This window comes from Lissotriton helveticus, chromosome 5_2 (genome assembly GCF_964261635.1).
Source record: "Lissotriton helveticus chromosome 5_2, aLisHel1.1, whole genome shotgun sequence".
In the NCBI taxonomy this organism is placed as follows: Eukaryota; Metazoa; Chordata; class Amphibia; order Caudata; family Salamandridae; genus Lissotriton; species Lissotriton helveticus.
Window position 1 is genome coordinate 16,077,729 of NC_136066.1, and position 23,692 is coordinate 16,101,420.

Sequence of the window (23,692 nt, forward strand, 5' to 3'; positions counted from 1 at the left end):
GGTTGGAATGACTGTCACTCATCTAAGGGTTGGAATGACTGTCACTCATCTAAGGGTTGGAATGACAGTCAATCATCTAAGGGTTGGAATGACTGTCACTCATGTAAGGGTTGGAATGAATATGTCAATCATCTGAGGGTTGGAATGACTGTCACTCATGTAAGGGTTGGAATGAATATGTCAATCATCTGAGGGTTGGAATGACTGACACTCATCTGAAAGGCGGGGCTCTGAGCGGTGCCCACAGAAGGTGAAGAGACCAGTGGGCCCCATGGGAAGCGAGGTGCAGTTTATGTGAACATGTCAATGGGACCAGCAGGAAGAGAGAGAGAAGCACAGAGGGGTCACATGGAAGGGGTCACATGGAAGGGGTCACATGGAAGGATGACTTTCATGGGCGAAATAAACACGGCCCTAAACATGAACTACACAGTCGGTGCTGAAGAAAGTAAATATGCGAAGGTGAGGGTGCGGCGCCCCCTGGCGGCAGTGGAGGAACCCAGGCGGGGCATACCAATGGCTGCATGAAACGAGGGGGGCGGCGCCCCGTGGTGGGACATACCAATGGCTGCATGAAACGAGGGGGGCGTGGTGCGGGGTGGCGCATACTGGTGGGACATACCAATGGCTGCATGAAACGAGGGGGGCGGGGTGCGGGGCGGCGCCCACTGTTGGGACATACCAATCACTGCATGAAACGAGGGGGTGGGGCGGCACGTATCCTCCCTCAACACAACTTTTCTCAACAGAACACAACTTACCCGACTGCCTTTAGGACCGGCTCTTCCTACGGGCCCCGGTAAACCCTGAAACAAGAGAAATACAAAGACACCTGATGAGGCTTGGGCACATGCGGGCATCAGCTGGACAGTAGCCCAGGCTGGTGCCCCCTTTACAGGTAAACATGCAGCACTGTCCACATTACAGATACACCTGTGACTCTGCCCGTTTATTGATGAAGACGTAGCTCTGTCCCATTTACAGGTCTGTCTCACCAGTTATTACTGATAAACCTGCTGCTCTGTCCTATTATTAATAATTCTGTTTACGAGAGAAATAACCCCAGCACTCTAAATATTTTGTGTATAATTTGTAGATAAATTGTTACAGCATTGAAGGCACCAATAGATAATGAGAGAAACTTTCTGTCACAGGAATTATGCATACAAAACAGTGATTTATTTCCTCAGAAACACATACATAGTTTTTCAAACAGTCTTGACATTTACAAAGGATAGATTCTGAAATGTAAATAGAAATCCCTTTCCTTGTCTTGGTAGCACGAAAACAGTCAACGCACGTTTCGTCACCACCGTGACTTCCTCAAGGCTTATATAGTATCGTCATGGGAGCCTGCAAAATTGCTCTCACTTTGACTTCAGAAATCTCAAACTATTGGCGATCCTTTGTCGAAACTAATAGCGGACAAACTAAGGAAGCTTATTCCTAATGCTTCAGATCCTATCCTGTTTAGTTATGTCCTAGGCGCTGAACATTGACGTTGATTATTTTTTGGGCAGCTTAGACAGTCTATCAACTTGTAATTCTTCCAATTCGAGTTGTTAAATAGATTTAGAACTCAGATTTCAAACATATAGTGAAGTTGCTAACGGAGAATTCACCAAAAAACAAATTCAAAACAAAAACAAGCACAGCAGTCCGTGTCCAACTGTCCCTCGTAATGACAGCAGTCCGTGTCCAACTGTCACTCGTATTACGAGTGACAGTTGGACACGGACTGCTGTGCTTGCCACTTTACATCTCTACAGGGTCTTATCACAGTACCCAAAACACTGGAATTTTCTTACCTCCTGATCTGACTTAAGAAAAGACTACTACTTCACGAGTATCACAGGGCTTTACCATGAAACACCAATGATCTGGACCTTTTTTCTTTGTCGGACGGACAACCACAACAAAGATCTGAATTTGTTTTTTGCTGAATTGTCCGTTAGCAACTTCACTATATGTTTGAAATCTGAGTTCTAAATCTATTTAACAACTCGAATTGGAAGAATTACAAGTTGATAGACCGTCTCAGCTGCCCAGAAATAATCAACGTCAATGTTCAGCGCCTAGGACATAACTAAACAGGATAGGATCTGAAGCATTAGGAATAAGCTTCCTTAGTTTGACCGCTATTAGTTTCGACAAAGGATCGCCAATAGTTCGAGATTTCTGAAGTCAAAGTGAGAGGAATTTTGCAGGCTCCCATGACGATACTATATAAGCCTTGAAGAAGTCACGGTGGTGACGAAACGCGCGTTGGCTGTTTTCGTGCTACAAAGACAAGGAACAGGGGGGCATATTACCAATGATTAGCGATATTTATCGCTAACGAGGCTTAGCAACACATTTTTTAACGCTAAGCATCTCCGGAAATTATCACAGAGATAACTTGCTATTAGCTAGGTTTATCTCAGAAGTGATAAAAATCCTCGCGCTAACTGCCAAATGAGAGATTATCGCTGGAAAACCAACGATAATCTCTCAAAGTTTGGCGTTAGCTTGATGATAGGGGCTCACAAACTTAGCCATGATATCCACCTTCCATAGGATATCATGGCTAACTCAGGAAAATACCAGGTGTAAAAAAGCAGCGCTAACCGCGGTTAGCGCTGCTTTTTTTTATCACTAACAGGGTTAGCGAAATCCTTGATAATAGGAGAAATGTCGCTTAACAACATTTCTCATATTATTTTTCTCTGGAACGCCCCCTTTGCATCTCATTAGAGATGCAAGGGGAAGCGTAGAGAAAAAGGGTGGTAACATGCGAATTTGCGTGTTAGCACCCTGTTGCTGATAGGGAGATAATTTTATCTCCGCTTTCTTGGCTTTTAAAGCCAAAAAAGCAGAGATATATCCCTCGATAATATGACCCAGGATTTCTATTTACATTACTGAATCTATCCTTTGTAAATGTCAAGACTGTTTGAAAAACTATTTATGTGTTTCTGAGGAAATAATCACTGTTTTGTTTGCATAACTCCTGTGACAGAACGTTTCTCTCATTATCTTTTGGTGCCTTCGTTGCTGTCTCTCGTAAACTTTGAACAAGTCCAAGTGATACTCTGGGTAGTGGGGTTTCTTTCCCTGAGCGGCACCTACCAGCATTGTTGATTTATGAAGATGCATTACCTAATTTGTGCCGGTATCTGACCACATCTTCTTTGACGTGCGACACTGATTCCACCACTACCCCATGTGATTTCTATTCATAATTCGGTGTATTGGTCTCATTTACAGGTAAATCACTACATATGTCCCTTTCGCCGCCATTCACTGGTTTTGTCCCTTTTTGAGCAGCCAGAAGCTCTGTCCCTTTTAGTGAGCAGCCATCTCTGTCCCTTTGCTTAAGCAACAAGAAGCTCTGTCCCCTTCACTGGGTAGCCAGTAGCTCGGTCCCTTTTCTTCAGCAGCCAGAATCTGTCCCTTTTACTGAGCAGCCGGAAGCTCTGTCCCTTTCTTGAGCAGCCGGAAGCTCTGTCCCTTTAACTGGGCAGCCAGAAGCTCTGTCACTTTTCTTGAGCAACAAGAAGCTCTGTCCCTTTTACTGAGCAGCCAGAAGCTCTGTCCCTTTCTTGAGCAGCCAGAAACTCTGTCCCTTTTCTTGGGCAGCAGAAGCTCTGTCCCTTTGCTTGAGCAACAAGAAGCTCTGTCCCTTTTACTGAGCAGCCAGCTCTGTCCCTTTTACTAAGCAGCCAGAAGCTCTGTCCCTTTTACTGAGCAGCCAGAAGCTCTGTCCCTTTTTGTGCAGCCAGAAGCTCTGTCCCTTTCACTGGGCAGCCAGAAGCTCTGTCCCTTTCACTGAGCAGCCAGCTCTGTCACTTTTACTGAGCAGCCAGATCTGTCACTTTTGCTGAGCAGCCAGCTCTGTCCTTTTTACTGAGCAGCCAGAAGCTCCGTCCCTTTTACTGAGCAGCCAGCTCTGTCCCTTTTACAGAGCAGCCAGCTCTGTCACTTTTGCTGAGCAGCCAGAAGCTCTGTCCCTTTTACTGTGCAGCCAGCTCTGTCCCTTTGCTTGAGCAACAAGAAGCTCTGTCCCACTCACTGAGGTCTGTGGTATTTGTATAGCGCACAGTTAGCCATTATTATAGCCTCGTAGCGCTATTGGGTGTGCTCTGGGGGGAGTACTGGGTGTTGTGTGTCTAGGGGCCTCCTTCGGGTGTCCCCCGTGTCTAGGGTCAACGAAGGGATTGACACACATGTCATGTATGAACAGACATGTGTGCTACAGGCCCAGCACAGTCACACAGCATGGGCGAGGATTGTCACCTGTTATTTCAAGACATGTTCACGTGTGATGCAGGAGGTATCCATTACCTGCTGCTTCTGCTGCATGTATGTTAGTAACCTGCCTCTTATGGTGCGTGCATGTTACTAGCGTGTCTCTCATGATGCATGTATGTCACTAAGATGTCTCTCATGTTGCATGCATGTAACCAGTGTGTCTCTCCCCTGCTGACCTGTTTCTCCATGCCTCCTATAGAGCAGATCGTCCAAGTGGTTAAGACTCCAAATCTGGGGCTCCGCCAGATCCCTGTCCCCCAAAAATATTGCATGCGGTCCCTGAAGTGGTCAGTGAGCAACGTGGGGTCCTGTCTAGAGGGATCATTGGCTCAGCTATTTCTCCTGCTGCACGGAAAAATGCATTAATCCTGACGCTACTGAAGAAGTCTGAGCCGGACCCAGCTGAGCCGAGCAGCTACAGACACATCTCATGACAGCCCTTCCCCGCAAACGTATTGGAGAAAATACTAAATATGCAGCTCTCAACCTTTATCTCCTCCGAGAACCTCTTGGCTCCATCGCAAAACGGTTTCCGAGAGGGGTATCGTACAGAAACGGCCGAGATTATGGCCACCGAGGACTGAGATCATTTTGGATGATGGGGGAGGGCTGCATTGATATTATTAGATCTGTCGGCGGCCTTCGATACGGTGAACCGCGCTCTCAGAATCAGGCATGAGAGGACTGGCCCTTGAACTGTTGGCCTCCTTCCTCTCTGATCGAGTCCAATCAGTTGAAGCCGGGGCCTTTGCCTCAAAACAGTTCTCGCTCCCATGTGGGGTGACACAGGGCGTGGCCCTTAGCCCTAAGTTGTTCAATCTGTATGTCTCCCCTTTGGCCAAAATCATCAGGCAGCGTGGGTTCTCAGAGCTCTCCTACGCTGATGACGCCCAACGGGTGGCGTCAGTTTCCACCAACATGGAAGAGACAGCAGATCGCTTCAAGCTCGGTATGTCTCGGGTACATCAATGGATGAGTCTGAACTGCCTGAAACTGAACGGTGGGAAGACAGGTCCTCCTACTGGGCTCCGATACCTCTTTCTGGACACCCAGATGGCGGCCAACTTGCCTAGGAGACAAGACATCCCAACTCCGGTAATTAAGGCTACAAATGTAGGCATTATCGTTGATGACAAACTGCCCTTCAAACATCAGATTACTTCCCTTTCGTCCTCTATCTTTTTCATCCTGAAGAAGATTAGAAAAATCCGCCCCTTCATTTCACCGGAGTCAGTAAGAGTGCTGGTGACTTCACTGGCATTGTCCAGAGTGGACGATGGAAACGCGCTGTATGTAGGGATCCAAAAGCAGCGTCTTCAGAAGCTGCAACGGCTGCAGAATGCAGCTGCCAGATTACTGCTGGATATCCCAAAACTCCAGCCGGTCTCGCAGAAGTTGAAGATCCTACATCGGCTCCCCGTGGACAAGAGAATTACATTCAAAGCCCGATGTCGAGCTTCCAAGGCACTCCACGGGGTGGGCCTGACTTCTTGAAAAAGCAATTGAAATGGTATACACCAACCAGAAATTTGAGGTTGTCTCATTGCAAACTCCTTCAAACGCCCAGAATCAAAAGAGCTTTTTGGGGTGGAAGAAGCTTTATGTAGGAACCGTTAAAACCTGGAACGTGCTTCCCGTTGAGAGCAAGAATTGTCCAACTATGTTAGCCTTCAGTAAAGCTTTAAAAACTTGGCTATTTGTAAATTAACTTTCAGCCCTTGATTGTGTGGTAACTTTCTACTTTCCATCAGGTTTGAGCGCCTGGACACCTTCGAGCATTTGTGCCCTATATAAATGTTTAAATCAAATCAAATCAAATCTCATGCTGCATGTATGTCACTAACATGTCTCTTATGTTGCATGCATGTTACTAGTGTGCCTCTCTCGTGCTGCATGTATGTCACTAAGATGTCTCTTATGTTGCATGCATGTTACTAGTGTTCCTCTTTTGCTGCATGTATGTAACTAACATGTCTCTTATGTTGCATGCATGTTACTAGTGTGCCTTTCTCATGCTGCATGTATGTCACTAACATGTCTCTTATGTTGCATGCATGTTACTAGTGTGCCTCTTTTGCTGCATGTATGTAACTAACATGTCTCTTATGTTGCATGCATGTTACTAGTGTGCCTTTCTCGTGCTGCATGTATGTCACTAACATGTCTCTTATGTTGCATGCATGTTACTAGTGTGCCTTTCTCATGCTGCATGTATGTCACTAACATGTCTCTTATGTTGCATGCATGTTACTAGTGTGCCTCTTTTGCTGCATGTATGTAACTAACATGTCTCTTATGTTGCATGCATGTTACTAGTGTGCCTTTCTCGTGCTGCATGTATGTCACTAACATGTCTCTTATGTTGCATGCATGTTACTAGTGTGCCTCTTTTGCTGCATGTATGTAACTAACATGTCTCTTATGTTGCATGCATGTTACTAGTGTGCCTTTCTCGTGCAGCATGCATGTTATTAACGTCTCTTGCAGCATGTATTTTGCTAATGTGTCTCTCGTGCTGCATGTATTTTGCTAAAGTGTATCTCATGTTGCATACATGTTACTAACATGTCTCTTGTGCTGCATGTGTTACTAAACTGTCTCTTGCGCTCCATGTGTTAGTAACAATTTCCTCCTATTAAGTGTATGTTACTCACATGTCTTGCATTCTATATGTATGTTAGCAATGTGTCTTGTGTTGCAGGTAAGTTAGTGAACATAATGTAACCCAGTAAGCATCTGTTCATGGCATGTAGAGCTGTAGATTCATATGCTTTGCATACTCTAGCCATCTGGGTTTGGGTTTTGTTAGATTGTTTTTCTGCAGAGGGTTAGAATGGAGTTAGTAAAGGTAGAATAGATGTCCATGCGTATTTAAGTAAAGTGATAACACTGCATCAGGTACAGGTAAGCGAGGAGGCCAGTGGGGGCATGTGAATCTACAGCTCTTCATGACAAGAACAGATGCATACTGGGTAAGTAACATTATCTGTTCGAGGCATGTGTGCTGTAGATTACATGCTTTGCATAGACAAGACAGCAGTTTTCGCCCAAAGCTTTGGCTAACGTGTAGCTGTTGCAGTTGTCTGAAAGAGTGTTCTGAGTACTGCCTGGCCTACATTAGCTTTTTGCCTCGCTAACACATCTACACAATAGTGCTTGGTGAATGTGTGCGGTGTAGACCATGTTGCAGCTTTACAGATGTCAGATATGGGGATGTTTCCTAAGAAACCCATAGCAGCTGATTGAGCAGGGTTTTTGCGAAATTAAACTTGCTCAAATTGAACCCTCAGTAACATTTACTAATAGTGTGCAGTGAAAACTAATGTAGGAAAGAGCTGAACATGAGAGAAAATGTTATTGTGCAAGCGCGTATTAAAAACATTGAAGTAGGCCGCAAATGTTTCTTGACAAACTAAAAATAAAAAGACTATTTCAAGGAAAATATTATTATTTTGGCTTGTGCATGGATAAATGCAGCACTGGGTGGGTGCGTAATGGACAGCATTAGAAGTGATTAATAATGCCTGTGTTTTTTTCATAGAAGCATGGTTTTCCGCTTTCCAGGAAACTTTTGGGTTAATGAAATGAAAATAAATTCTGAAAATAATGTTGGGCGAGATGGGGGAGGTGGAAGACGAGTGTGAGTGTGCCTGCCAAGAGTTAGCTGAAAGAAACAATTTATTCATCAAGTGAAGGAGCATTTCCTCTTTATGCGGCACAAGCGGATAAATGTGACACAGAATTTGCTACATGACCGGATGGAGTAAACGAATGCTATAACAGTGGCTCGAACTTGTATTTCCTGGGTTGGAAGTAGATATACAGAATAAATAAATATTAAGACATTGAGTGAGATGGACATGACGAGAGTGGTGTGACAGTACACCCCCTTCCTTAACCAAACATGTGTAGATAAATCCTCTGTTCTGACACGAATGTGGGTTGGACATTTGGGTTTTAGGGTATAACGGAGGTTCCTGGTGGGAGGGGTTAAGTCAGTCGGTGGCTTGCTTTCCTACCTGCGTGAGGAGACGTCTTGTTTGCTTTCTCCTCTACGTGAGCTGGCTGTTCCTGTTTGCTGAATCCCGATTTAGTCTTGGCCTCTTCAACTCTTCTTGAGGGGCCTTACTGCTCTCATGGCCAGGGAGTAGTTTTCCTATTTCAATTGGGTTAGTATAGACAGAAACTGAATTTGCATATTCATTTGCAAATGTAATTTGTCTCTTCGCCTTTCCACTCCTTTATGCACTGTCAATTTACGATGTAGTGTTGTCATTATTTCTCTGATATTGTTACTCTGCGATGATCTATGATTTGTGCTGTATTTGGTATTGGTGAGCATTATTCCACATTATCTAGATAAACCATTACACATACATACAGAGTCTGTCTGTTTTAGAGGTGTTTATTCTAGTCTTATGAGTATTTTAGAGACAAGTATTCGTTTGCCAAACCCTACCAACTATATAAAGATAGAAAATACTTGAGGTCCGCTGCACACCTTATATAAGGGAGGTAATCTCGAAAGTAATGCAATGTGAGAATTATGTAAATAAGGTGAGGGTGCTCAAGGTGTTCGCCTCCTGTCCACGAGGCGCAGAAATAGTCAAGCGAAAGTGAGCCTTACAAGTGTAAGGTGGAAACCTTGAGCACCCCTGAGTGCCGTGGCACTGTAAGCAGTAATGATCACACGAAGTGATGTAAGTAGAAAGACAAAGTTTTAATCACTTTGTAATAGATTCAATCTGCCAGCTGTAAATAATACATCAAAAAGATGCGAGAACTGAAGTAGTCCGAAGTAAATTATATGCAATTCATCATCATTGCGTCAGGAATATTTCAACAATAGGAAAATTCCAAAAGCGTTTGTATTATCCCCGATGCATTTCGAGCCCCCCAGGCTCTTCTTCAGGGGATCAGTGATCGATATGTGCAAGACAGTTGGGATAGAAACGCCATACTCTAGGGAAACGCCATTCGAGTGCGCTATGAGAAAAGCAACATTCCAAGTGAGAAGTTGCAGTTCACATGTATGCAATGGCTCCAAGGGTGGACCCATTAGTCTGGTAAGGACAATGTTAAGATTCCATACTAGAGCAAGTGGAAGTCTTGGTGGAATAACGCTTTTAAGTCCTTCCATAAAAGTCTTGATAACGGGTACTTTGAAAACGGACAGAAGTTGTCTATTTTGAAGGTACGTAGCTATTGCAGCGAAATGTAAGCATATGGATATGTAAAATAATCCAGACCGCTGTAAGTGTAGTAAATAACAAATTATTATTTGGATGGAAGCATCTAGGGGATTGATATGGTTGTTATTACAATCTAAATCAACCGCTTCCATTTAGCTGTGTAACAAGCCCTTGCAGGAGGCCTTCTAGCCTCTTTAATGATGTTCATGCACTCTGGTGGAAGATTCAGATAACCAAACTCTATGATTTCAGGAGCCAGATCAGATTATGTCTCCATGGCTCTGAGTGAGGAGACTGGGTGTAAGATATTGTTTTTGATGAGGAACTACTGAGAGCTGGATACCTGGAGGCGAAGCTTGGACATTTTGTGTTTTGGTGTGTGGTGAACAGATCTATGTCTGGGAGACCCCACATTTGAAAGAATGGGAGGAGAACTTGAGGGTGGAGTTCCCACTCATGAATCTGTTGTCTCTGCCTGCCGAGAAGATCTGCGATCTGATTGTTTTCTCCCGGGAGGTGTTCTGCCAGGAGATACATTTTATGATGCATGGCCCACCTTTAAATGACTTGTGCGAGGCGTGACAGCTGGAGAGAGCGTGTCCTTCCCTGTTTCTGTATGTAATACATGGCTGTCATGTTGTCAGTGTGGACTAGGACAGCTTTGCCTGTATGGGGAGACTGAGGCTTTGAGCGCAAGAAATGCTGCTAGCAGCTCTCGATGATTTATGTGAAGCTGCTTTTGTTTTTGACTCCACAAACCTTGAATTGTGTGAGTTTGGAAATGAGCTCCCCAACCAGTGAGCGATGTGTCTGCTGTTAGCACTGTCTGTGGAACCGGGTCGATGAAGGGCCGCCCCTTGGAAAGTTTCTCTGGATTCCACCACTGCAGAGAGCGATGGGTGCGGCCGTCCACCAACACTAGATCTGATAACTGACCCTGAGACTGGTTCCTCTGACGGGGTAAGCATTCCTGAAGGAGATGCATTTGAAGTCTTGCATCCGGAACTATGATGATGCAAGACGCCATCATTCCCAGTAGTTGCATATATACTCGAGCTGGTAATGACTGGTTGGGATGAAACTGTGAAATTAGAGCCTGAATATTGCAGATCCTGGCTGCACTGGGACAGGCTAGAGCCTTTTGAGTATTAAGAGTGGCTTCTGAGTATTTTTGCGTGTTGGAGGCTTGGAGATGAGACTTCAACACATTTACTGTGAACCCGAGACCGTGCAGTAACTGTACTTTTATTCGAGTGTACTGGAGACACTTTGGGTAAGAACTGGCTTTGATGAGCCAATTGTCTAGGTATGGGAAGACATGAATATGTTGTCTTCGCAGGTGAGCTGCGACTACTGCGATGCATATTGGGGCATATGTATGAAAAGGCAGATTTGCGAGTCCTTTCCATAAAGGGTTTCCCGGCGCCTAGCACACAAATTGCTAGAAAAAGAGCAGTCAAGAACCATTTGCTACTAAAAGAGCCAAGTTTTAAGATTTCTTCGAAAGCTCAGATAAGACAGGTCATTCTTAAAGGACACCAGAAGAGAATTCCAGATTTTGGGGCCAAGACAAGAAAAGGAATGGCCTCCCATTCTTACAAGTTTAAATCTGGGAATCACGGAGTCTCCGTGGGCTGTAGAGCGCAGGGGACGAGAAGGAATGTAAGGATGGATGAGCTCTTGCAGATACGCTGGTGCCACACCTTGTTTGATTTTAAAGATGTAACACAGGGTTTTAAATGTAATTCTTTGATCAATTCGAAGCCAGTGAAGGTCACGTAAATACAGCGAGATGGAAGCCTGTCTAGGAACTTGACAAAGAAGGATTACTGCAGAGTTCTGGACCACCTGTAGCTTTCTCAATACCGTTTGGCAGCTACCGATATAGAGAATATTGCCGTAATCGAGGCGAGAGGTGATGAGTGCCTGGACTACCGTGCGTTGGGTTGAGGCGGGAAGCATCCAAATGATCTTACGAAGCCACCTCAAGATCGTGAAACAGATGGCAGCAACACTCGCCACCTGTTGTCTCATAGAGAGACTATCATCAATAACGATGCCCAGATTACGGACATGGGTGACAGGTAGGGGAAAGGAACCCATTTCCTGAGGCCAATGGTGAGGGCCCCATAGGTCCTTGTGCTTGCCCAGGATAAGTACCTCAGTCTTATCCCCATTTAACTTCAAAAAGTTAAGGCGCATCCACTCTGTCACTTGCCGTAGGCCGCACTTAAGGGCGAATGTCGTAGAGTCTTTAGTGGTGGAAAGCGAAAAGACAATCTGCGTATCATCCCCATACGAATATAGGGAAAGACCCGCCTCTTCCACGATCTTTGCCAGGGGTCTGACATAGATGTTGAAAAGCAGGGGGCTTAAAATGGATCCCGTGGGACTACATATGCTGATACACAGATCTTAGATGATGCCCTAGCAGAAAAGACTTGAAAAGTGCGACCATCAAGGAATGAAGCAAACCAGGATAGGGCATTGCCGTCCAGCCCAAGAGACCTAAGGGCGTTAAGCAAGATGTTATGCGACACAGTGTCGAATGCGGCACTCAAGTCTAGTAGAATGAGTGCCGCTGTTTCCCCTTGATCTAGATACTGGCGCAGTTTCTCAGTAACCCCAAGCAGAGCGGTTTCAGTTGAAAAGTTGGCTCTGAACCTGGAATGTGAATAATGAAGAAAGCCAACTTTGTCTATGTGTTGTGTCAGTTGAGTATTGATGTGTTTCTCCAACATTTTGGAGAAAGCCGGAAGCAGCGATATAGGTCTAAAGTTAGATAGTACAGAAGGATCTGCTCCGGCCTTTTTCAACAAAGGGATGACCATGGCTCGCTTCCACTCGTGGGTACCAAGGCCTCCCGCATAGAGGCGTTAAGAAGATCGATAAGGACCCCTTTAGATGTGGCAGAGAGCTGACAAAGGATGTTAATAGGCAAAGGATCAAGAGGAGACCCAGATGTAATACTGTTTAAGCAATTTTGGAAAGACGCCTCTTCAAATGGGTGCCAGGAAGAAATCTTGGCCGTCTGGTCTCAATTACTGTGATATGTAGGGTCCGATGCAGAAGCCACACTACACGAGGAATGAGTTCAACCTTCTGGATAAAGAAGTCAGCGATGTTGTTACATTGATTTTCATCAAGGACAGGAGGGGGAGGGGTGGTATCACAGCCTGCTAACTTCTTCACTACCGAAAATAGAACCCAAGGACGATTATATGCCTTAGTGATTGTATTAGCAACGTAAAGAATGCGTTCCTCTTTACACGCCGAATGATAACTTTGAAGAGCAGCTGTGTAAGCATCTTCACAAGTTAAAGAGTACGATCTCCTCCATCTGCTTTCTAGTGCTTTACATTTGGACTTGATAACTTTAAGATCGTCTGTAAACCATGGGGCAGCGGAGTGATGAGTAAAGCTGCGTTTGGGTTCAGGGGGCAGACAGATGTCAATGGCATTGGTTAGCCGGTCCGAGACAGCAGTATTTAATGAAAGCAAAGGTAAAGTGGCATCAGGTATGCTAGGAGACAGAACAGTATTAAAAGACTCCATATTCAACTTGCCCCACGATCTGAGACTACCTGAGCCAGTAGGAGGGGCCACTACCCTCGATGTGGAAGGCTGCAGGTTGAATGGCATTATAAAATGGACGGACCAGTCTAACTGGAGCGCAGGAGTACTACAGTCATAGCAAAGATTGGACAACATTGGATCCAGGAGGTGTCCCGCCCTATGAGTAGGGCCCTGATTGCATAACCGTAAGCTTAGAGCCTCCAGATCGGATAAGAAAGTACGGCAGATGTTATTCTGATTATCTTCTAGGTGAAGGTTCAAGTCACCTAGAAGTGTAAAATTCGCTGCCTTTAAAATGAAGGGAGCGATAAGGTCAGGGAAAGTGGAGACCCAAGGGCCGGGCTTCCCCGGAGGACGATAAATTAAAATGCCAGACAAGGTCAGCTGAGGGGATACGGAGAGTTTAAACAAAGCCACTTCACACTCTGTGATGGAAATAGATTAAAATTTACAGAAATTAGTAGATTTATAAAGTATAGCAATCCCCCCTCCTTAATCGCTATTAAGGACTCTCAAACTGCTATGTACGTAGGAATCGCAATAATAATTCCTTGCGGGTCGCAATTAAGGCAGCCCCTACCATTCATTCTTATGGGCCAAGAGGCAAGGTTGCAAGGGTTCCAAAAGGACACCTTGTTGCACCCCTGAAATGTGCATGTGTGCACATGTGGCGCACATACATACCCTAAGGGCATATATGTGAGCCACTTGGCACTTTGAAAAAAGCAAAAAAGTGCCTTTTCTAAGAAATTGCAAATTACCCCCAAATGTAAGTTGGGGGTAATTTGCGATTTCTCATGCCACATTCGCACAACGTAGGTGCTTTCTACATCGCATTTAAGGAATCGCAATTTACGATTTCTTAAATGCAATCGCAAAATAGGAAATTGCAAATTTAGTGATTCCCTTTTTTGCGATGGCCTTTTTGGATGATTCATCCCAAAAGGCCCTTTCCTGTTCGCAAACAGGCCGATTCTGGGATTCATAGGAATGAATGGGAATTGATTGCACAAATTGTGAGTACCGAATAGGTACTCACAAATTGCGCACACAATTTCATGGGTGCAAGGGTTCCGAAAGGACACCCTGTTGCATCCCTGAAATATGCATTTGTGCACATGTGGCGCACATACATGCCCAAATGTATTGGAATATGGAAGTATGCGTCCTTTAAGCCTAGAGTAGACATAAAATTGCCTTGCTGTAATAGTGGGAGCACTTGTTTATTATTTATTTCCGCATTTGTAAAGCGCCTGGTTACACCAACTGGTGTGTCCCTGCGCTATTTGGACCATTAGCAACCTTTGAGAGTCTGTGTCTTCAGTTTAAGTACTACTTCTTATTCTTGTATGTACAACCATGTTTTTAGTTTTTTCCTAAAACGTTTCTCTGATGGTTCCCCCCTAAGGGTCAGGGGAAGAGCGTTCCAGCTTTTTGCTGCCAGGTAGCCGAAGGTGTGTGCTCCCATTCGTGCCTTCCTTATTCTGCGTACTTTCCCCAAATGAATCCTTGTTGATCTCAGTTTTCTTCTTGTCTCATAGGGAGTCATAAGGTCCTTAAGATACAGTGAACACCTGCTGTGCAAGATTCGTTGCCCAGGGCACAGTGCCTTAACCCCTTGCCTGCGCTGAACGTTCCGCGCTAGTACGGAACATTCTATTGCGCGGGCGGGGCCACGACGTTCAACGGTCGTGCGCAGCACTACGGAGGTAGTGCATGCGACGTCCGCTGAACGTCGGCAGCAGCGGTGGGGTTAAATGTGATTCATTTCTGAATCGGTAGCCAGTGTAGTGATTTTAGTGCATTCTTTGAGGATGATTTCTTTGGCAGATTTAAAACAAGACGGGCTGCCGCATTCTTAACAGATTGAAGCTTCTGGAGTCCTTTTTTGTTTGCACCCAGGTACAGCACGTTTCCATAATCTAGCCTAGAAGTAACAAGTGCATGGGTCAGGGCCTGTCTTGCCGCCAGAGGTAGGATGTCTAGGGTCTTCCTTAATATTCTCAGGATTCCAAAACATCTCCCTGCCACCCTTTTGATTTGAGACTCAGAGGATAATCTATGGTCTATCCATATCCCCAGGTTCTTCACTTCCGTCCTTGGAGTGGGAATCTGACCTAAACTTGCTGGGCACCAAGCTGATGACCAGATAGATGGTGTGTTTCCGACTATTAGTATTTCCGTCTTGTGTCCATTGAGCTTTGACAGTTCTCTGTCATCCATTCCGCTAATTCTTTTAGGCAGTCCGTAGAACTACTGGCCTCTAGTGCAGATTTTTGTGTTAAGGTGATCAACATGTGAAAGTGATCTGAGTGAATATATTGATTTAACTCCCTGAGGTCTAGTATAAGCCTGAGAGAGTCGTCCCTTTTGGGTATGAGAAAGTATAGGGAGTAAAGCCCAATTCTTGATATTGTAAAGGTACGGGCTCTATGGCTCCCTTTTGCAGAAGAGACTGAACCTCTTATTTGAGGAGATGTAGATGCTCTGGTGACATTTTGTGTGAACGTGGAGGAAAGTTTGGTGGATTGTTGGTAAGCACCAGGCAATAACCAGGTTGGATAATTCCTAGGAGCCATGTGTCTGACGTTTTTGTATGCCAGCTGGGGAGGAATTGAGAGAGGCATCCCCCGACAGGTGTGGAATGAACGGGGGAAGAGGAGGCATGTCACTGTTTTTTTGTTGAGGGGGAGGTGCGGGGTGTGGAACCTTTACCTATTCCCTTGCCATTATTGCCTCTAAATTCACCTCGAAAGTAACTTTTCGAAGAGGGTGACTGACGCCGCTATATGATCTTGAGGTGCTATCTGTAGATATGCCTTTGAAGCCCCCTCTGTAGAAGGAGCGACAAATAGAACCCTAATTTAATGGGGACTGTAGGGCTTCCATAGATTTTGCAACATCTGTGTCCTTCTTAATCTTCGTTAAGGAAGCGCCTATCACAGGACCAAAGAGATGCTCTTTGTCAAAAGGTAGATTTCAGATAGAAGCCTGGACTTCAGGTTTAAACCCTGAAATTCTAAGCCAGGCGTGCCTTCTTAGCAAGACACTGTGTTGATTGCACGAGCAGCAGTGTCAGCCGCATCCAAAGCGCATCTAATAGCAGTGTTTGAAATGAGTTTCCCTTCCAAAATTAGGTTGTGTGCCTTAGCGTTATGTTCATCAGGTAGAAATTGGAGTAAATGCTTCAATTCGTCATAGTCCGCTCTGTCATATCTAGCTAAGAGAGCCTGAGTATTGGCAATACGCTAGTGATTGGCTGCCTGTGCAGCTACTCTTTTTCGGAGGCATCCATTAGTTTAGATTCCTTGTCTGGAGATGGGGCATCCCCAGATGTTTGGGGCATTAGAAACCACTATGGAATCTAATGGTAATTGACCTTGATGTAAACTGGATCTGTTGGTGCAGATTTATACTTCTTATCTACCCTTGGTGTAAGAATTCTTGCGCAAACCGTGTTTTTAAAAATGTCTTCCGCATGTTTTAGCATATCCTTAAGCCTAGGCAGTGAGAGGGTGGATCTCTGGGAAGAGATTAGGGGCATATTACCAAGGGCATTATCGCCGCATTAGCGGGACTTTTTCCCGCTAATGCGGCGATAATTTTATCGCCCTATTACCAAGCTGTCGCTAACACCAGTTAGCGACAGCTTGTAGGCGATAGCGGGCATTTAGGGGCCCACTTTGCATATCAGCGATAATTATCGCTAATGGCATGCAAAGTGGGTGTGCCAAGATGTTAGCGACTGGAAACAGTCGCTAACATCTTTAACTCCTATTAACAACTTTTGGAAATATTCGCGCTAAGCGCGAATATCTCCAAAAGCTAAGGCCTGCTAAAAGCAGTTCTTAGCCATGTTATCCAATGGAAGGTGGATAACATGGCTAAGAGCATTGCCACGATAATGCATGAATATCGCTGATTTTTCAGCGATATTCATGCATTTTGCAGGATTTTTACCGCTTTTGAGATAAACCTTGATAATATCAAGGTATCTCAGCGGTAAAAATCCTCGGTGCTCGGCGATATTTTTTTCCCGCTAACCAAGCAATAGCGATAATTATCGCTATTGCTTGGTAATATGCCCCTTAGTGTCTCAAAGACTCTTTAGAAGATATTCAGCAGCCCTATTTATTAGATCTCTGTACAGTACATTATCATCAGGTGTAGAGGGTTTTGTAGGGTATTGATCTGGATTGTTATCCATGTTTGGATCTGTATTATAATCGTTCCATGGATCAGGACTATTATCGTCTACCCTGTCCCCATCATCCTGGATGTCAGGTGACTGTGGTGGGGGTGAATTTGTGGGTGTTATTAAATTAGGGTTGTTGGAAATGGGATCCCCGGCTGGCCAGGGCTTTCGCCAAAGTCAGTCAGAGACCACCACACCCAAGTCAGGGCAAGGGAGTTACACGCCAAGATAACCCCTACTCACCCTCTAGGTAACGTGGCGCGAGCAGCAAGGCTAAACTTGGAGGCGATGTAGGCTAAGTATTTGCGCACGCACCTCAGCAACAACAACCAAAGGCCCACCACAAAGGAAACTCCACACAAGGTTATATAAAAATAGCCTTTGTATTACACCAAAACACATTAGATAAAACACACACTTTACAATGTGCCAGAGGCACGGGCAGAATTTACAAGGGGATATTTACAAGACAGGGCCACCTGGACCACTGTCAGGAATCAGAAGTAGCACTTTCAGAAATAGCACTTAGAAGGTAAAATATAAATGTACTTTAGCACAAAATAGCACACAACCAGTAACTACTGGTAACAGGACCTCACTAGCACCACCTGTACTAGGGAGAAAACAACCACCTCTGTATTACAATACCTGTAGGGGTGTAAGAGGAAAACACATGATGCAATGCATAACATTCATTCAGAGGTGTAAAGGACAATTGCGCAAAATCACATTAGTCACCACCTGTGACTGTCCCTAGGCCAACTGGCCTCTCTAGGGCTAGGACGCCCTGTGTCCAAAGTTAGGGGGGGCCTAAACGTGGCAGCTGCCCACAAAGTGCTGGGCAGCTGTGTGAGGATGGGGCCACACGCTGGAGCCTCGCAGCAGGCTCTGGCCAAATCACTTGTGCCCCCTAGAGCCTTTCAGGCTCAAACACCAAATGCGGCCGTCTCTGGAGCCTCTCTAGGCTCTGAAAATAACCATGGGACCCTGGAGCTTCGGGGCTCCTAACTACAAATATGGCCCGACGTTGGAGTCCCCCTCCTGGGAACTCGCAATCTCACAAATGCCCCTGGATCATTGGAGTCCCTCACGGGGGACTCTGAAAACAGTTAAGTGCCCCCCAGGAAATGCCGGCAACGTAGGAGCCCCGCTCGGGGGCTCGGATACCAAGATATGCCCCCTGAGCCTCAACAGGCTCTACACACCGGAGGTGGGGGCGTGGGCACCGGCAATGTGCCCCGACGGCCCCCCTGTCCCCTTTGGAGCTGCACTCACCGGTTCTCTTGCCGCCGGTCTTCTTTCTGGTGTGGCCCAGCGCGGGGTAGGCTCTCGCCTGGGCCTGGATTCAGTTACCGGTCTCCTCTTCACGGCAGCAGGCGGGGCTCCCCCTCGGTCCTGGGAGCCCCGAGAAAGCAGGCGCCGCTCTCTCTTCCTGGTTACACGTCAGGTCCCGGGCCAGCAGCCAATCAGAGCGCGGCCCGGGAATGACGTCAGAGGTGTCCCGCAGTACCGCCCCCGGCCTGCCTGACTTCCTGGTCGCGGGCCGGGCGGCGGCGATTCTCGAGCAGGCAAACGAGGGGTGGGCTCCCTCCAGGAATTAAATATTAGGCGAGGTGGGCTCTCGCCATGGCGGCCAGGTCCCTGTCGAGGTGGGCACTCGCCAGAGGACTTCCAGAATCGGCCAATCAAGCGGGCACACGCCGGGTGGGCACCGGCTGTAGCAGGCAAAGCGCTCCCAAGCGCTACAGCCCGAATAAAGCGCTGTTAGGCGCTAGAAGGAAAACGAAGCGCTTCCAGGCGCTAGGGAAATCAGAAAGCGCTCCCCAGCGCTAGAAGTAATAAAAAGATCCAGCAAAGTCCCTTCAGGGGGGGCAGGGGGCAAGGCTGGGCCCAGAGCCAGCACACTGGGTCTCCAGGCAGGGAGACACCCCAAGTGGCGGTCCTCTGGCCTAGCGACAGCAGCAGCAGCCCCCCTCAGGATCCTGGAACAAGAACAACTTCAGTGGGGACACAGCCCCATTTTTATACAGTGCATTCCTTTGTCTGAGGGTGCAGAGTGGGGGCGGAACCAGTCGCAGCTGGTTCTTGAGTACTCTGTTTACCTCAACCACCCTCTCTATTCACTGGCAGGGCTTGGGTCATTAGACACACCACAGGGGGGCGGAGCCAGCATTGTGTGGGGAAAACCCAGCCCATCCAGGACACAGGTACACTCCTCCCACACATCACTCATGCTAATCTCCCACTCACCACCGGGCAGACCCATCCAGACTTCCTGGAGCCTGGCATGCCAGCCAGCTCCAGCCAATCACACGCCAGCACCCTCACAGCACACGTACAGCCATGTCTAGAAATGGCGCTTCGCTACTAGACACATACATGCTGCATACACCGTTGCGCAGCATTCACTCTCACGAGTTCACACATACCAGACTCAAGCCTGTACACCCCACGCATCAGGAACTACCAGGGACACATACATTCCCCATGCATTCCTATGGGCGGGCAGGCCTAGCTCAGCACATGCACTCAGAGTGCGCACGCACTTTCCCCTGGGACACAGTGAAAGTGCGCAGAATCCTGAAATCACCATCTCCAGGTCACCCTTTTCCAGCAAAAAGTCTAGGGGTGAACCTGCCCTAAGGGCCAAAGTCCAACAAGGGTTAGTTGGGGAAGGAGGTGATAGAGGAGGAGGAGAGGGATTAGTACACATATGTTTTCTCTTAAGAGGAATGTGGTAAGTGTCCTGCATTTCTGGTTTGCGTTCTAATGGCAATTTTGCGTGAATATGTCGAGTTTTGTGATAGATGACCAGTACCATTTGTTTCGGTCCAGGTTTGAAGACGGGACATCAAAACGATTCTCCTTTGATGGAGTAGAAGTGTTTTTTTGTTTCGGTGCCAATATTTTTGGAGTCGACGTTTTAGGCATCAAAGTGTTTAAATCCGAGGATGATTTCTGTTTCCGTACCGAAGGGATAGTTACCAAACGTGCTTCGGTCTCAGTGCCGATTGTTTTGGCTTGGTGCCCGAATGCGGTCAAAACGATCCCAAGCAAGAAGGCTTTAATATTTGTTTTGGTGCCAGGCCAGAATGCGGGGCTTTCGAAACATGGTCTTGGTGCCAACCTAGGCCCAAAGGCAGAGGAGGGACCGAAGCCTTTTTCTTGGGCAGAGGTAGAGTTTGGGGCAGAGGAGGATCGGTATTCATGGTACGCTGACCCTGCGGGATGTCATCCTCAGCTCCTTGAGTGTCGAAGACATCGTGTTTGCAATCTTCTCCGAAGAGATTCGATGCGGAGCCGCTGTGTTGTTGTATTTTGTGACATCCAGCCTGACAACACGGAGCACCTTCTTGGATTAGAAGGATCTGCACGCGTTGCAGTCTTATTCATAGTGCTCCGACGAGAGGCAAAAGTTGCACACTTCGTGCAAGTCGGTGTGCCGGTACTTGGCGTGGCACCGAGGACAGAATTTAAATGGAGTCCATTCCATCGACTGCAAGCTGGCACGAGGCAGCTAGACCCAACAGCCTTTCACTAAGTTTCCGATTGAAAGATTTTCCTGAACGATAGTATACGCGGAGAATGGAAAACTTGATCGCATAACAATACTGTCGAAGGTAAGTGGATTGCGCACCAGGAGGAACCCGTGAAACGGTGTTAAACCGGAGCGCAGCAATTTACATCCGAACCCGATAGCAGAAAAAAACGATCTAACAATGGAGTCGATGCCCATGTGCACTATCACAGAAAGGAGAAGTCACCTTGTTGTATAGTGTTTTAGGACCCTAGTGTCATTTTCCCGATTCATGCCCATATATAGGTATAAAATACTGTATCCTTATATAGGCATAGAAATCATAACCATATTAAGACATAGCTCAAGTAGTCCTAATACGGCTTGGCCACTTCCACTATTTCCGAAAATCTACAACGATTTCTTGGAAAAACCCGCCTTCAGCAGTCAGGGACTTCCCCCTGCATGAATATTAATTTATCCAATAAATCATGGAGTTTTCAGAGAATTAAGTCTCTAATGACGTTATTATGTACAACCTTACGTCAAACCCGGCACCTTCAAGGTATAAATATGCCCTCATTTGCCCAAACAAACACACAGTGGTTTGGAGCAGTTCGACTATCTACTTGCCCGACGCGCCCTGCTGTAGCAAGTACCGAAGGAAGCCGACCCTCCAGCTGACGCACTGAGAGACGCTGTACTTACTCCTGCCGAGAAATCCTGCTCCAGTGTTTCCAGGCTGCAAGGGGTTTCTGGGAAATCGAGTCCTGAGAGAGAGATACAAGACCTCCTTCATTCTAAACCAAGGTACGGAGCTGATTAGACCCAAGAGAATTCTTGGAATAGATTCTGGGCAGAGAATACTAAAACTAGGCTGCAACTTACTTACTTCCTCCCTTGTACTACACCTAGGTTAGGTACACTGGGGTAGGCGTACGTTAGAAGCACCAGTTGAGTTATTTTAGTCATTATTTATCACTGTATGTATTTTATGCATTTTAGGTATTTTATGGCTTAGAAACCATATCATGCTTTTACAATATTATTTTATAATACTCTTCGTACTGTAAGCTTTGTACTTTACCGCAAGTATTACAATTGCAGCAGTTCATTTCTTATGCTTGAGAAAGAAGACTGTTCAATAAATATCTTTTATTGAAAACACCTGTCTCTCTATTTCTCGGCACCTATGGTGAAACGAAGCATGCACGATTGACTGAGTGAAATAACTATCTATTGTTTCCACGACTCTAGAGATATATTTCTTATTCTTGGGAAACGAAGTTGTCACGAGAAAGTTTCTAGTGACCTCTGAGCTAGCTGGCACACACACAATTAAGTTTAGTATATTCGATAGAGACCTAGTCGACTTCAGTCCTACGTCTAAACTACAGGATACACTATTCCAATGCGCAGAGCCTATTGTGAATATAAGAACTACACTATAACCTACCTCGTGACTGGAAAGACTTCTTCGAAAAAAAACAAAGTGCAAACATCCGGAACCAATACTAGATGGCAGGAGTATGCAAAGCATGTGATCTACAGCTCACATGCCCTGACTGTGTCTCTCTTGTTGAGTATATGTTAGTAAGTTGTCTGTTGTGCTGCGGGTATATTACTAATGTGTCTCTCATGCTGCGGGTATCTCATTAAAGTATCCCTTGTGCTGCATGTATGATAGTATCGGCTCTTGTGCTGTGTGTATTAATAATGTGTCTCTGGTGCTGGTGTATGTTAGTTATGTGTCTTTGTGCTGTGTGTATGTTACTAAAGTGTTTCTTCTCATGCTACATGTATCTAACATATCTCTCATGATCGATGTGTTAGCAACATGTCTGTCATGCTGCATGTATGTTACAAATGTGACTCATGTTGTTTGTGTATGTTACTAATGTGTCTCTCATACTGCATGCATGTTAATAACGTGTCTTGTGCTGCATATGCTAGTAACATGTCTCTCCTGTTGTGTGGATTAGTAAAGTGTCTCTCCTGCTGCGTTTATGTTACTAACATGTCTCTTGTGCAGCATGTATGTTAGTAACATGCCTCTTATGCTGCATGTGTGTTAGTAAAGTCTGTCTTATGTGTTAGGGTTAGAGGAAGAAGGAGACCTTGAGCTGTGTCCAGGGTCAGTGCACGGACCGTGGGGGCGCACTTTGTATACACTCCCTAAACCCTGTGGGGACGCACTTTGTACACACTCCCTTAACCCCCTAAAGGATCGCCTCACACGTTGCCTGACGCTTGGCTTACTGACACGTTCCGTGACCACGCCCCCCTCCTACTTCCGCATTGTTACCGACAAGGCGCTGCTTCCTTGGCGTCTCCGTGGCTTGGTGTTCCGCTGCATTTCTTCTTGGCTCAGCTTCCTTTTGGCGGCGAATTCCTCCTGTTGGTGTAGCAGTATTTCATTGTAGCAGCACCCCTCCTTCGCTGCATTTACCCTTCCCAGTATATTCCGTTACGTGCCTCATTTTGCGGAGCCGTCTGCCCGGTTCTGTGCGGCTCACCGCTTGTGTCACTACTTTACCCTTCCTTGAGGGAGTAGCTGTTCCGCTCCATAGCTTCTCTGCGGAGCCGGACGGCACCCCTCGCTGAGTGTGTGTTTGCTCCGTCCTGCTTTGGGCAAGCAGGGCTGGTCGGAACACCTCGGACACCTTCCTTTCCAAGAGGGAGTAGCTATTCCGCTTCATAGCTTCTCTGTGAAGCCGGACGGCACACCTCACTGAGTGAGTATCTGCTCCATTCTGCTTTGTTAGCAGGGCCGGTCGGAACTTCTCAACCCTCGTCGTTTAATCCCATTAGTGTTGCTGACTATTCTAGTCCTTATTCTTCCCTATATTACTTTGTAGTCCACCTATCTCAGTTCTCCTTGGGTGAATGATGTATGAAAGTGGCTTATAGTTACCTCTGCCA

General features: G+C 46.2%; 1 protein-coding gene across 1 annotated transcript in view; it reads right to left on the reverse strand.

The window, feature by feature from the left end:
- Positions 1-23,692, reverse strand: part of COL27A1 (collagen type XXVII alpha 1 chain) — a 1,232,768-nt gene that overhangs the window by 794,783 nt on the left and 414,293 nt on the right. Inside the window, exon 10 of the mRNA XM_078646681.1 lies at positions 762-806. Within this exon, the coding sequence (XP_078502807.1) occupies positions 762-806 (45 nt within the window). The remainder of the gene's footprint in view (positions 1-761; positions 807-23,692) is intronic.